A 15,189-nucleotide genomic window follows, 5' to 3' on the forward strand; every position below is an offset into this window, starting at 1 on the left:
CCCCTTATCCTTGCTGCCTAAAGAGGAAATTTAACAGCAGCCCTTGTATTTTTTGTCTTGAATTAAAAGAATAAAAATAAAACCTAACCAATGTGCCAATATGGTTGGCCAGTCAGCTGAAATTTCTTGAACAAAGCTTACCTTTGAACTTCATACAGTTTACAAAACAGTCAAGAATGGGCTCAGGCTGCAACCCTACACCCACTTACGTGGGAGTAAGCCCAACTGAGTGGGACCTACTGTTGAATATAAGATTGCACTATAAAAATTCCAATTTACAAAATACGCAGAGAATTTTCATAGCTAATGTTATATGAGGCTCATCTACACCAATTAGGATATTCCACTATGAAAGTGGTATAGAAAAGGCAGGAGCCACACTATTGCTTTATAGCAGTATTGAAGTGCACTGACAACTGTTGGGGCTCATGACACATACCACATACCTCTTTCATACCACTTTCATAGTGTTATATCCTGCTTGGTGTAGATGCGTCATGGGCCCCAACAATTGTCAGTGCACTTCAGTAACACTATAAAGCAGTAGTGTGGCTCCTGCCTTTTATATACCGCTTTCATAGTAGAATATCGTGCTTGGTGTAGATGAGCCCTTAGTCTCCCATAAAGCACCACATGGGCTGAAATCTCAAAGATATCTCAGCCTATGATTGGGGAGAGATTCAAGATGCTCAGGCATCCCCACTCACGGAGATCTTCAAACCATGGGGCAAGTTTTAAGTTGCTTTCTACCTGCAATAGTAAACCACCACCCATTCTCTAACAGTCAGGAAGTTTTTCCTGACATCCAGATGGAATCTGGCTTCCTGTAACTTGAGCCCATTAGTCCATATCCTGCACTCTGGGATGATTGAGAAGAGATCCTGGCCCTCCTCTGTGTGAAAACCTTTGAAGTCTTTGAAGAGTGCTATCATGTCTCCCCTCAGTCTTCACTTCTCCAGGCTAAACGTGCCCAGTTCTTTCAGTCTCTCCTCTTAGGGCTTTGTTTCCAGACCCCTGATCATCCTCATTGCCCTCCTCTGAACACGCTCCAGCTTGTCCGCATCTTTGTGGTGCTCAGAACTGGACACAATACTCAAGATGAGGCCTAACCAGGGCCGACTAGAGGGGAACCAGTAGCTCATACAATTTGGAAGCTATACTTCTATTAATGCAGCCCAAAATAGCATTTGCTTTTTTTGCAGCAACATCACACTGTTGGCTCATATTCAGCTTGTGATCTACAATAATTCCACAATCCTTATCACTTGTAGTATTGCTGAGCCAAGCATCCCCCATCTTGTAACTGTGCATTTGGTTTCTTTTTCCTAAGTGTAGAACTTGGCATTTATCCCTATTAAATTTCATTCTGTTGTTTTCAGCCCAACGCTCCAGCCTATCAAGATCACTTTGAAGTTTGCTTCTGTCTTCCAGGGTATTAGCTATCCCACCCAATTTTGTGTCATCTGCAAATTTGATAAGCGTTCCCTGCACCTCCTCATCCAAATCATTCATAAAAAGGTTGAAGAGCTCTGGGCCCAGGACTGAGCGCTGCATTTTGCATGATCCACATGCAAAACTCATACTTTTCCCTATACAGAACGGGTCTCCGTGTCACAAAATAGCACAAAACTGAAATATAGCAGGTTGTTGTTGCTGTTGTTGTTTAAAGTTTACAAGCTTTTTCCACCCAAAAAGAGGCATTAAAACTAGTATAGCACAATACTTAAAAACTGCATTAAAAGTTAATAAAAATATCATTATCAACAATCCAAATACGCTAGAGGCAAAATCATGAAGTTTAGAGGATTTTTCTTCTGACGCATTCTGGGGTCATGTCAATGCATTACTTCCCAGATATAAACTGACTGGAAACCTAATGACTCCTATTGTATGAACTGCCCAAGAGGAGCCACAAGGTAGTCTTTGTTTCAATAGTAAGCAGGAAGTAATTGCTTTGACTCTAGAGCTTGTCATATAAGAACAGCTAAAAGCACAACCCAAGCCAAGGGTGGTGAGGAGTCCCTTTTAGCAATTTCCCACCCGGTAAGCCGGCTGAAATCCTTTCCCAACAAACAGGGACTCTAAACTCCATCCGACGAGCGTTTTATTGCATGGTCACTACTGGGCCCTCACGGAATTTGCTCAGGTCCCTTCGTGTGTTTAACCCCCAGTGTGATGGAACTTTCAGTCACGGCCATCCTTACTCCAGTAGCCTTTCAAAGGGGCTATTGTAATGTCCTCTCTGCATAGTGCCGCCCCTTAAAGATGATTTGGAAATTTCATTTGGTGCAGAAGACTGCTATCTGATTTCTGACACACAACAACATGAATTAGGTAGCAGAGGGAATTTAGGCAGGTGTCGCTTTTCATTCAGGCATGAGAAAAGCTGCACTTGCCAAAAAACAGTCTTTGACCCTGTTCAGATGACACGCTAGGCCACAGAGGTCAAGCATTTTGGCTTAGTGTGTCATGTGAACCATTCCTAACCAAGGTGGCTCCATAACTACGGTTTAAGCACATTCACTAACCATTTGCTGCAAAGGGGTTAGCGGCCTAACCAGGGTTTAGCGTGTTGTCTGAACAGGCCCAAGGGCTCTGTAAGAAACATAACTGTGCTCCTTGTGTCTGGTCACTCTAAAGGAGCAGCTGCGGCCTCCACACACTCACTCTGGATGGTGCAGTGGGCCCGATCCCAACCACCGCACCACCTAGAGGAAATGCAGAGACCGCAGCAGGTCCTAACGGCCACCTCTGCTGTACAAGCCGGGTATGGTGTATGGAAGGGCTGCTGGGAGCCCAAACGGCAAGGCCCTGTTCTTGGAAGCAGTTTTCTGCACCCACTAATCTGAGATTTGCCTTTGACATTACTTCCGGGCAGCTACTTCTCTAGGTGGCGCAGTGGGGAGGACTGGATTGGTGGAGCAGGTGCAGGGGGGTACCAATGACATATGGCTTCGCTCCCTCCCCAAGTCTGCATGACAGCAGGAGCAATGATGCACTAGGGCAGCCTGTCCTTTTACAGCAGCTTTCCCCAACCAGGTGCCGTCCAGATGTTTTATACTCCCAGCAGCATTCCCACCCATTAGCCATGCTGGCTAAGGATGATGGGAGTTGTAGTCCAGGGGCCGCCAGTTAGAGAAGGCTGAAGTTCGGATCTCCCAATTACTGCCGCTCCAGCGGCTTCTTCCTCGAGCTTTGCCCGCTGGCCCTGCCAGAGGACCGACCCCTTCGCACGCGTTGCGGCGGGGGGGTGGGGATGCGGTCGGAGCGGGCATGCGTGGCGAACCAGGACGCCCTGGCGGCAGTCACCCTGCGGAACGAAAACCCGGGGAGCGCGCCGGAGAGGCGGGCTCACGGTGATGGTGTGACAGATCGGCGAAGCAATCGCTGCTCTCCTGGCGGGAGGCCTCCCCGGTGCGGGGAGCCAATGAGCGGGGGCTCCGGCTCGGACTGAATTTGCAACCCGCTGAGAATAACAAGGGGCTTTCTCGAGGCGACCGCCTCCTGCTCGTCCTTGGCAGCCGAAGCGCGGGGGAATCCGCAGAGCGGGCTGCGGGCTAGGAGGTAAGGGGAGGGGGGGCGACGCGGCGGGCGAGAGGAGGCACCTGCAGGACAGCGCGGCTCGGCAATTCCCGGCGCCTTCTTCGCCCGGCTGAACGCGAGGCGCTGGATCGGCTCACATACGGTGGTGGGGGGTGGGGGTGTAAATGCATGCAGCAAGCCGGGGCGACCTTTGGCCAGCCTGCACTAAGCGGGCTGAGGATCAGCCGGGACGTTTCGGCCACCTCTCTGGCTGGCCTCTTGTTGACTTGAGTCGCGCGATCGCCCTCCCACGCAGCTGGCTTCACGGGGCCGTGAAGCAACCCCGGCTGGGCCGGTCATCTGGCGCTGCCTGGGTTCGCACGGGGGCAGTGGCTTCAGGTGAACGGGAGTTGTTGCTGCTGCTGCTGCCGCTCTTGCAGTAGGATTGGTGACCTGTGACTCGAAAGAGACCACGTATTTTCCGAGCGACCGAAAAGCCGACTTGTTTGTTGGCAGCTGTACTTTTCACACGAAACCACAATGTAAGAACGTGCATTTGCCAGGCCGCCAAGGCCAATTGTAGGGCCCAGACAGGTTCAACGTGTCTGCAAACGGTCCTTCAAATAACTTGGTCCCGAAGTGTTTAAGGTTTTAAAGCAGAGTTGCATGGCCTTCATGTGGCTTCCATTGGAGTCGTGGGGACCCTGCCCAGAGTTTCCCTTGCTAGTGCTAGCACTAGCTACAGAAAACCTTGGATTTCCCGTGCTAGGGCTAGCAAGGGGAATTCTCCGTTACCTATAACCTCCCCTTACACTTGCTGTTGTGATTTACAAAGGAGAACAACTTTAACAAAACAAAACAAAATGAAGGAGTTGCTTCCTGTATTGCTGTATGCTAATTATTACCTATGACTTGCTTGCTTGTTTATTAAAGCTTTAGATTGTTTATTTATGATGGTTCTGAAGATTTAACAAAACCAAAATTAAAACTGGAAAAGAAGGAAATTGGATAAATCAACCCATTCAAAATTATTTTAAAAAATATTAATGTGAGCAGTGTGAGAGCAAACGTGGTCAAAACAGACTATTGACTTTTGCATCATTTATCAAGGAATGCCAGTAGGCACACCCCTTCTAGTTACACTGTGCAAAGCTATTACGTATTGCAACATTTCTCATCACTTGATTACTGGTTGGGGAAAGACAGGTATGCATGCATTTTTCATTTGAGCAAACAAATGTATTCTTTTCTCCCTCAATCAGAATTTAAAGCAAAAATTCAAGCATGAGGAAAACTTTCGTTGTGGAACCCGTCATTTCCATATACACCTTTCTTTATTCTGTGAACTCGCCCTTGGTGCAGCAGTATGTTTACAGGAGGCTCTGGGAGGAGATGACGAACACCACCTTCACAGATAATGACACCGTCTCTCACTGTGAACTCAACCAAAGCAATCCAACTTACTTGAAGCAAAAGGTAAGGCCAAATTGCTCATCAGGTGCAACCCTGACAGAGTTAAGCATGTTTAAGAGCACTATGCTATTAGAAGTAAGTCCCATTCATTTCAGTGAGGTTTGCTTCCTGGAAAGTGAAGCTCTCCGTCCCAGCCGGCGAGGAAGTAGGTAGGTGGCGGCGGCGGCAAGGACGCCTCTTCCTCGTCGCTTCTCCAGGCAACTAACACGATCGCTTTGGGGCCGCACTGGGGATGCATGGAAGCGCCCTCAGTACGGCGTGTAGAACCCCCCCAGGTTCTTCAGATGGTGGTGGGGAATTGCATTTCCCTCCCGTTGCTTTGCCTCATGCTCCTGTCTCACAAGAGGGAAAGCAGCTTTCTTTTCTTTCACACGCTGAAGAAAGTGGAAGTAAACGAAGACCGTGTGGCCCATTCAGTGGGCATTTTTATCGCACTGCTTTTCCTGCACACAGCATGAAATGGCCGCGCATTTCGCTGGAGGAGGAAAAAAAATCGGATTTGAGTTGTGTGAGCACAAGGTGCCTCCACTCAATTTTTGCAGATTCCCCCTTCCTACTGCACCCCCCCCATGTCATTTCCCAAACCTTTCCTGGGGGAGGCCTTTCTGAGGCCACCAGAGGCTGCAGTGAAGAGGAAGTGGAAGAAGGCCCGGTCTGGATCCAACTCCTAGTTAGGAATGTTTTGTTTTAATGCTTGATCATTGCTTCAATTGCTTATGGTGTCTGGGCTTGTTCTGTCATTTTAAAAGAAGAATGCATACATCACCCTGGAGTCCCATAAAATCTTACTTGCTCCCAAAGTGTCCAAAACTAGCTAGCCATTCATCTTATTATACTTGTTTCTCCACGGGTGGTTTATCATTGCCTCCTGTGAAGCTCCGGCTTTGCACCTTTAGAACCCTTTATCTGCAGCGTCTTTTGCCTCCCTTCATATCACAGGCATTTCTCCCGGTGAGAAAGATTGCTGATCTTTGCTTGCTTTCTTCCTTCCCTCTTCATTTTGTCCCTAGTCTCATTGTTCATTTGAGCACCACTGTGTGGTCCGTGGCTCTGTTCTACTTTCTGTCAGACTGTAGGAAAGCTGAAGAAACGCCCCCATCTCGTTGGTGGGGTTACCATCTTTCCTTGTAAGGAAAGGTTACGACATTTGGGGCTGCTTAGCTTAGAAAAGGAAAGGCGAGTTAGGGGAGACAGGATAGAGGTGTACAAAATTTTGCATGGTGTAGAGAAAGTGGATAGGATAAGATGAACTTCTCACGCATAATACTAGAAACCGGGGTCATCCCATTAAACTGAATAGTGGGAGAATCAGGACAGGTAAAAGGAAATACTTCTTCACACAGCACTGGAGTAAATGATGGAATTTGCTACCATGAGATGTAGCGATGGCCACCAACTTGAATGGCTTTAAAGGGGGATCAGAACAACTCATAGAGGATATGGAGGATAAGACTATCAATGGCTAGTACTCCTGATAGCTATGAGCTACCTCTAGTATCTGAGGCAGTATGCCTATGCACAGCAGTTGCTGGGGAACATGGGCAGGAGGGTGCTGTTGCCCTCGTGTCCTGCTTGTGGTCTTCCCATGGGCATCTGGTTGGCTACTGTGCAAACAGAACGCTGGACTAGATAGGCCTTTGGCCTGATCAAGCATGGCTGTTCTTAGGTTCTTATCTTGATCTGCTGGCTGCTTGTCACAGGAAAGATGGAGTTGGGAATTTTAGGATTCCTGCTTAGATATGTTGTTGAACAAGGGTTAGCAAACTGGAGGTGAGCATGATTTATTTCATGATATCCAGTCCGTGATGCAGTTTGGTAATTTTAAACTCTGGACTTAATGGTCTTATGATCTTTAGATAGTGATGTGTATTACTTTACTTCAAATGTCATCAGCCAACCCAGCTGTGTTTGGGGGCCCTCCTGACCACGGTACTAAGTGGGGCCCTGGACGTAGTCATTTATTTATTTACTTACAACATTTATATACTGCTACATATCTAGACAGGTTACAGAGCAGTGAACAATAAAAGATAGGAAAATAAAAGAATAAGACTCAATATTAAAAACTAGTATTTTTTTTAAAAAAAAACCCACACACACCACAGAATACCGATAAAAAAACATGGCTAGTCAGTCAAAGGGTTAGCTAGGAAGCCACCAAATGATCAATGGTTGGGTAAAAGTGGGTGGGGCCAAGGAAAAGAGGTGGGGCCATCCAGGGGACCCTGGAGGCCATATTTGGCCTGCCAGCCTAAGGTTCCCCACCCCAGGTGTACTGTCTCTCAAAGGTGGCATGCGATGCGTACAGACCCACACGCACTGGTATAAAGATTTTTTTAAAATGTACGCATTTGTTTCAAAAGGCCACGAAATACAAGAGGCACAATCGCTAAGCTCAAATGCACACAAGGTAACCTCCATGTTTGCTTTGCTTATCGATGCCTTATCTTTAAGGTTGATGCAGTTAAACTTTGCATAGAAATGTCACGGACTGTGCCGCTTGCATTTCATGGACTTTCTGTCTCATGGCAGATCTCTGCACCCATGTGTAAACAAATACACAGTTATCGATATTCTGCCACCTAACACTTTATGCATTGCACAATCATGTGGGATTCAGTCCCCAGAAGCTTATGCCATAAGAAATCTGTTAAGTCTTTACGGTGACATGAGGCTAACAGGGCTATCTCTTTGGAAATGGTCACGGTGTCTTTGTATGGTGTTTCCTACATGCAAGGAGACCCATAGCTCGGGGGGGGGGGGCTGAGCATGTACACATTGCAAAAGAGAAATCCAGATGTTGAAGTGAGCGAGGGAAGGCAAATCATTACATGGAAATGGATCAGGAGTAGGCAACAGGGTGCCCGCCAAGGTGGTATACCCCTCCCACTTAAAAAACAACAACATCTTTACTCACCAGCAGCTGGGATTGCTGTGAAATGGGTTTCTGTTGGTGCTGAAAACTGTGGGATCAAAGGAATTGTGTTGGATCTCAGACCCCATCCCTGCCTGGTACACCTTCATTTGGGCAGGTTACTTGCCCTTTGTGACTAGGTAGGCCTCCCACAGCAGCCATTTTGTGGTGGTGCCCATGAGATTCTTCAATTGCCAGATATGCCCACGGGCCAAAAAGGTTGACTGTCCTGAACTAGATTTATGGATTGACTTGATTTCCCCTTTATCTGTTTCATTTTCTCTTTCAGGAAGTACAAGAAGAAGCCTCTCTTTACACCATGAAAATGCAGTTAAGTTCAGCCATTTTGAGCATTTTGATGGCCTTTGTTCTTGTGGCGAACGGGGAGCGCTGCGGACGCAAAATATCACTAGCTCTTCCTCTGGTGGGGAGTCTCCTAGGCACCAGCTTCCTGAGTGCGATGTCCTATTTCTCCCTGCCCCTCTCTCTGCTCTTTGCGTCTTCTTTCGTGACAGGGCTGTTTGGGGGCATGGCGACTTTCCTCGGAGGTGCCTTTTCCTTCGTGGTCGATCTCTGCCAGAATCAGAGGCAGAAGACCATCCGAATAGCCGTGGTTGACTTGATCTTCGGATCCATGTCTGGATTGGGAGGACTGGCCTCCGGCTACATTTTAAAGGAAATCGGCTTCACGTGGACATTTGCGGCTGCGTCACTGCTTCAGACAGTCAACATTTTCTATGTCACATGTTGCCTGGGCGAGACGGTGCCGGTCTCCGAACGCCAGCAACAGTCTCTGAGAGAAGGCCTTAAGGAAACCTTTTCTGGAGTATATCTCCTCTTTAAGTCGTCTTCCTGTAGGAAGCGGGCCACAATGATACTGTTGCTTTCTACATTCATGACTTACTTGTTCACGATGTTTGGCGGGACCATGCTTTACACCCTCTATGAACTGAACGCCCCCCTCTGCTGGAGCGCAATCTACATCGGATATGGCTCAGCCGTCTCCACTACAGCCTCTCTGATTGGCTTTCTGGGACTGCTTTTACTTTCTCGATACCTGAGAGATATTTACCTTGTTTGCACTGGGATCTTCTCTTACATGGGAGGAGCGGTCATGGCTGCCTTTGCCAACACCACATTGCTGATGTTTTTAGGTGAGTTCCGTACTGGACCAATGAAATCCAGAAGCTATATATTTATTATTTATTTAATTTCATTTCTATACCATCCAACAACCGAAGCTCTCTGGGCGGTTGACAAAAATGAAAACCATAAAGTACAGCTTAAACTATAAAATATGGAAACTTAAACCACAATGTAAAAGTATATCCAGAATATAACCGAGAAGCAGTGCACATTTTACAGGTTTAAAATTCAGGTTTAAAAGAGCAGAATTAAAAGACTAAGATGATAAAATACTAAAATACTGGGAAAATAAAAAGGTCTTCCCCTGGCGCCAGAAAGAGTTCAATGTTGGTGCCAGGCGAACCTCCCAAGGGAGCTCATTCCACAGCCCGGGTGCAACAGCAGAGAAGGCCCTCCTCCTGGTAGCCACCTGCCTCACTTCCTTTGGCAGGGGCTCACAGAGAAGGAGTCCTAAAGGTGATCTTAGGGTCCAAGAAGGTACATATGAAAGGAGGTGATCCTTCAGATAACCTTGCCCCAAGCAGTGGATGGTGCTGAATGTTAATACCAGGACTTTGAATCAGGCCCAGAAATGGACTTTAAACTATTTAAACATATTTAAACTTTTTGTATACTGTGTGATACCCTACGTTCCCTACCTTAAAAATATCTAAAATAGAATATAAAAACCAATGTAAAAGCAATATAAAATAATAAGAACATATATAAAAAAGGTAAAGAACAGTGGACCAATGCAATTACAAATCAGGGAAACTGGATAAAATCCAACACAAGCCCTACTTAGATCAGACCCATTGAAATGAATGGAACAAGTCAGCCATGACTAACTTGTGCCCCATTCATTTGAATTGGTCTACTCTAAGTAGGACTTGTGTTGGATTTTGCCCTCTAATTGGGAGGAAAATCCTAATCATGGGGATGATTTAGAAAAAGGTGGTGCTCACTGCCATAGCTAACAAATTTTGGGCCCAGTACAAGATCCCATTTCTGGACCCCTTGATTTTAGTTGATTTATCTATCTAGCCCAGTATTTACTTTCAAAATGGCTGTCCATAGTCTGTCCCAGCTTTCCCCAACCTTTTATTTATTTATTATTTATTTGTTACATTTATATCCTACCTTTTAATCCAAGGAGCCCAAGGCAGCATACATGATACTCCTCCTCTCCATTTTATCCTCACAGCAACACTGTGAGGTAGGTTAGGCTGAGAGTCTGGCCCAACATCACCCAGTGAGCTTCACGGCCGAGTGGGGACTAGAACTCTGGATCTCCTCAGTCCCAGTCCAACACTCTAAACGCTACACCACACTGGCTGCTGTGTTTTGGACTATTGGCCATTCTAGCTAGGGCTGATGAGAGTTGAAGTCCAAAACATTTGGACTGCACCAGGTTGGGGAAGTCTGATCTCTCCCATCACCTGCTACCCAGTCCTTTTAACTGAGATGCCAGGGATTGAACCTGAGCCATGTCCAGTTTTGGAGACACTCTTAGGAGCGATCGGCAGGGCACGGCCAATGGCAAAAAGGGTAGGACCACGTAGGGTGCCTCGTGGATGTGATCCTGCTTCCCCCCTCTCCTGTAGGGGTCTTCTGAAAGGGGCTCCCTTGTTTAATATCTTGACATCTTGGCTTCCTTTCATTGGCCTTTGCAATGGATGACGCTGAACTGTATAATATGATTATCCACTTTTCATTTTTAGAAAGATTGTTGACATATGTGGCTCATGTCTTGCAGTGCGAGTGCCATCTTTGCTACTTTTTATACCTATCCCCGTCCTTCGATCCATGTTGTCCAAAGTAGTTCTTCCCGAAGAACAAGGTGAGTTGATGTTGCCAAAGAATCGGTCATGGTTGCCGTGGGGTAAATTACAAAAGGAACTAGATGGTGTTCAGTTGGTTTTCCAGTTGTTTCCCCCCTGTGAATGAACAATAACACTTCGTCATCCTCAAATTAGTTCCACTATGAATAGTTCCATCACTTTCTCCTTGAAACACCAACGGTGCTCCTAGGTCCAGTTCTTTCACCAGATGGATGCTCAAGTGATGTTTGTGACACCAAGTGCCTTTCACCAGCTTAGCCTGGTGTGCCAGCTCCGGCACATCACCACAATCATGTGATAAGGATAGCCAGTATATAACCCAAGCAAGAAAGGATCACAAAGAGTGGATTACTGAGCTGATTCTTTTATAAATATAATGCTTAATAAAAATACTGTCTAATCACACCATTAATGCTGAAATACATATGTCATGCTGTGTGAATAAACGGCCAGTTGGCTTCACCACTCGATACATCACACATAGAAATAATCAAACATAATTCTATCTGAATGGGCTATGGCACACTGAAGATAACAACAATAGAGTATACTATATTGTCCACATCATTAATTCATAAAAGATAACAATGGTCAATTACAACAAAAATGTATACAATATTATTCACCCAATTAATTCATGAAAGGTAACAGGTTTCCATGCCCTGGTAACCTTCAGACTAGCCAGTGGTTCTCAACCTTTTTTGCTCCATTCCCCCCTTTTCACCATTGTTCAGAATATAATTCCCCCCTTCCCAAAATAGTCTTAACTCAAAAGGTGCATTCCAAATAATATGCATATAATATTGAAAATCTTTCCCCCCCCTATATTAGTCCCATTTAAAGGGGCAACGCAAAGCATGCCCCCTTTTACATTTCCAGCTCCCATGCTTTGCATTGCCCCTTTAAATGGGCAGCTTGAAACTTCTAGGATTGGGAGGGAGGGAGGAAAAAGTGAGCAAAGGCCTGGCTTTTGCAGACAACATGACACTTTTCTGGGATGTTTTTAATAACGTGTAGGAAGACATAATCTACAGGACATCAGTGTGGAGTGAGCGGGGTTTAAATAGGGATGAGTTCGTTAAGACAGTTGGGGTTTAGAGCCAGAGAGTGCGGGAATGGTCTGTTGTTTTGGGATAGATAGAGGGGGAGGAGTTAGATGAGGCTAGGAATAAATGAAACAATAATTTCAGAGCTTTTATTGAACACACAAATAAATCTTCTTTACCATCTTATACGTGTAATTAATAAACTATATGCTCTTTTGTTCACAGCTTTAATTACGGGCATCTTTCATTATAGGTAGTCTCTCAGTGAGACCGAAGGTATTAAATAAAGGTTATATCGTGGTAGCAGTATAAGGGAGTGGTTAAGCCTAAGCAGTATTCCTCGAACTGGGTGTGACGGTGGATAAAGGGAGGGTTGAAGTGTAAGGAGAGACCCCTCGTTTACACAGAACAAATGAACACATAGCTTCAGGAAAGGGATCCCAAGGGGACGGGTACAACAAGGGAAGTGGGAGGGGATATTAAGACTTCCAGCAGGACTGATGGAATGGCCCTGCTTCCTCCTTTCATCTCCCTCAGTGCAGCCTGCTGGAATGACTGCTGGTGGTGACAACTGAGGAAGGAGGAACCTTCATAGTGGTGGTCTTCAGTAGAGCTGATGGAATGGCTCCACTTCTCACTCTCATCCTGATTCTAAGGCTTGCTCAACTGGCAAGGAAATGCCTTGGATGAGATGTTATGTATGGATTGTGATTGTGATTGTAGTTAAGAGGCACAGACCTTGTCATCCCAGGCATGGTCTGAAGGCATGTGAGGCGGCTACCTTGCTGAAGCTAAGCAGGTTTGGGTCTGGTCATTGCTGGAGAGGAGGCCATTTGGTTATCTCATGCAGCCAGCTGGAATTCCACAATTTTAAAAAGGTGGGATATAAACGTAATAAATCAATAACATGCAACTTTATAACAATGTCCTCCTAGTATTGTAGCTGTACATTTATTATATTTTTAATCGCCTAATAGCAAGCATTATCTTTGTGCATAAGTGCTTAGGTTTGGAGTATAAACATCTTTTTAGAATCGTATGTTTTCTTCTCTTGACAGGAGCCATGTTTGCTTGCATTGCCTGCTTAGAGGTTGTGACTGGGACTATTGCAATTACTGTCTTTAATAGTGTCTACGCTGCGACCGTAGCTTGGTTTCCAGGCTTCACTTTCCTCTTAACGGCTGGCCTCTGTGTAGTTCCACTGGGCTTGTTGAGGTGAGTACAGATCATAAATATACTGTTCTTCTGGCAAATGTAATACGTAACACTAAGGGGCATCAGTTTACATCAGGGGTGTTTAACCTCTATCACCCCGAGGGCCACATTCTCTGGGGCCATGTTCCAGTGGAGGCGGGGCCAAAAGACCCAGCATCTTTTCGCTTCACACTCTTCCTGCCAGTAACTAAGCCTTAGGAGAAGCATTTCAACCATTTGAAAAGGGGGAAAACGGCACAAAAAGCTGGGAAAACACCAAGCTGTTGGTGGTTGGGGAGAAAGAGTTGGTGGTCAGCAGAGGGGGGAGTGGCCTTTGGGAAACCCTGGAGAGACAAAAGCTGGCACGACAGATATCTTGTTCCTAAGATCAGGGTAACAGAACTCTCCCTTACAAGTTGTGCAGGCAAAGCATCACTGCCACGTTATTGAATAGGCTACCCTGACCTCTCCCATGGCATCGTATGTCAATGTTGTGGTTTTTGGTTGACTTGAGAGCACGATGTATTCCCTATCTCCTTTTAAAAGTCTTATCTCTTTCTCCCAGCTTGCTTATATGTGTCACTCGGAGCAAAGAAGACTTTGTGCTGCTTGTAAACGAAGACAACTCTCTTCAGGAGAATGCGGAGAACTGAACAGAGAATTCACCTAATGGCTGGTCCTCTCCTGCTCTCCTTGAATGGCTTTCACCTGTTGATTGTGTTACAAGAGTTGAAACGTGATCGGATTCTCGCCTGCTAGCTCTCTGCAAGAATCGACTGGCCCAGGTTTGCTGCTGTGTTAGATATCCCATAGGATGTCATGCAAAAGGGAAGAAAGAGGAGTCATAAAGCCACATCGGTTGAGCTCTCAGAAGAGCAGTAGGTAAATTATCCATGCCAAAACAGCAGTGGTGAGAGGTGAGATCGGTTGCCTGCCATCCTAGTGAAGCAGTGCACAGAATGAATGTGCAAACATTGCAGTGTAACGGATCTGGCGGCATTGAAAAATCAGTGACTCGGCAGAGAGGAAGCAACACATCTTAAAGAAATAGGAAAAGATTTTGTACTTTATTCCATAAAGTGCTAGCCACCTAGAATAATGAATTCCTGTAAGTCAGCAATGAAAATTCATTGGTGTGATGGATCCTTTTGTTTACTTGTGTTTTTCAGGAAAGTTACAGCTTTTATAAAATGAGATTCAAAAAAATGTTTTTAATGGTGCGTATATTCATTTGAAAGGGTTGCTATTTTAGAATAAAGGTGGATTCTTCCAACTATTTTAACATGATGATGTCCACACAAGTTGGCCTTGAGGGTACCTAGTCCTCTTTATGACTAGACGCAGGTTGAGATGGTGGGTCAGCTCATCCTGATTCACCCTATTCTTTGAAGACCATCCCCTACCCCTGAATCTGTGATCTGGACACATGTTGAAGACTACGCACAAATCCACTGAAAAAATTCACTTGGGATGACTTAATACCACATTTAATATATTGTGAGACTCGGCATTGCAGACTGTATGGGTGAAATGCCTCTGAGCTGATGGGATTCTTCACATGAGCAACATTCATGAATGTTTGCGGGTCCTTTTGACGATGATGTCATCCTCCTGCACAACTTCCCAGTTATTCCATTCTAAAAAAAACCTTGGATATCCCAATCCTTCTGAAAAAATATGGGATATCCTACTGTGTTCAGCCAAAGTTGCACTACAGAGCACCTATTAGAGGGTGCTGTCCCATTCAAGGCTATGAGCACCGAGAGGAGTGGAAGTTTTCAGTTATAGACCATGTGGTCTCCCCTTTACACCCGTGTAATGCAGCCCATTACAATCACACAAGAGAAGCAGGAAGCAAAGCCCAGTAAGGCAACACGATTCCCTTTAAGCTAAAGAAGCCCAACGTTTGCAAAAGCGTGCACACACTTGCTTATGAAATTAACCGTCTGATACATATTTTAATATGCCTTTTCAAATTCTGCTGAGTACCTGCATGCAAACTACCACGTCTCTGCCAGGTTCTCCTTGGATACAGTTCCGCACTGTCACAATTTAGGGCAGGGATGCAGAAACT

The 15,189-nt window shown here is 45.7% G+C and overlaps 1 protein-coding gene across 2 annotated transcripts; it reads left to right on the forward strand.

Annotated features, from left to right (window-relative positions):
• The first annotated feature begins 3,415 nt into the window (after positions 1-3,415).
• SLC46A3 (solute carrier family 46 member 3) lies at positions 3,416-14,938 on the forward strand. 2 transcript variants are annotated; one of them, XM_063127001.1, is made up of 6 exons: positions 3,416-3,564; positions 4,785-4,998; positions 8,199-9,063; positions 10,791-10,874; positions 12,980-13,136; positions 13,681-14,937. In XM_063127001.1, exons 2-6 carry the CDS (start codon positions 4,807-4,809, stop codon positions 13,766-13,768), a joined length of 1,386 nt encoding a protein of 461 aa, XP_062983071.1. In that variant the 5' UTR covers positions 3,416-3,564; positions 4,785-4,806; the 3' UTR covers positions 13,769-14,937. The 2 variants fall into 2 exon arrangements, with proteins under 2 accessions (XP_062983071.1, XP_062983072.1); XM_063127002.1 differs by lacking the exon at positions 3,416-3,564 and adding an exon at positions 3,972-4,064 and having other exon boundaries at positions 13,681-14,938.
• Positions 14,939-15,189: the final 251 nt, after the last annotated feature.

The sequence above is a fragment of the Elgaria multicarinata genome, chromosome 5, assembly GCF_023053635.1.
Source record: "Elgaria multicarinata webbii isolate HBS135686 ecotype San Diego chromosome 5, rElgMul1.1.pri, whole genome shotgun sequence".
In the NCBI taxonomy this organism is placed as follows: domain Eukaryota; kingdom Metazoa; phylum Chordata; class Lepidosauria; order Squamata; family Anguidae; genus Elgaria; species Elgaria multicarinata.

Coding starts and splice junctions, on each gene's coding strand:
- SLC46A3 (XM_063127001.1), top strand. CDS start 4,807: ATGAGGAAAACTTTCGTTGTGGAACCCGTCATTTCCATATACACCTTT. Junction 4,999..8,198: donor CAACTTACTTGAAGCAAAAG/GTAAGGCCAAAT, acceptor TTTCTCTTTCAG/GAAGTACAAGAAGAAGCCTC. Junction 13,137..13,680: donor GTTCCACTGGGCTTGTTGAG/GTGAGTACAGAT, acceptor TCTTTCTCCCAG/CTTGCTTATATGTGTCACTC.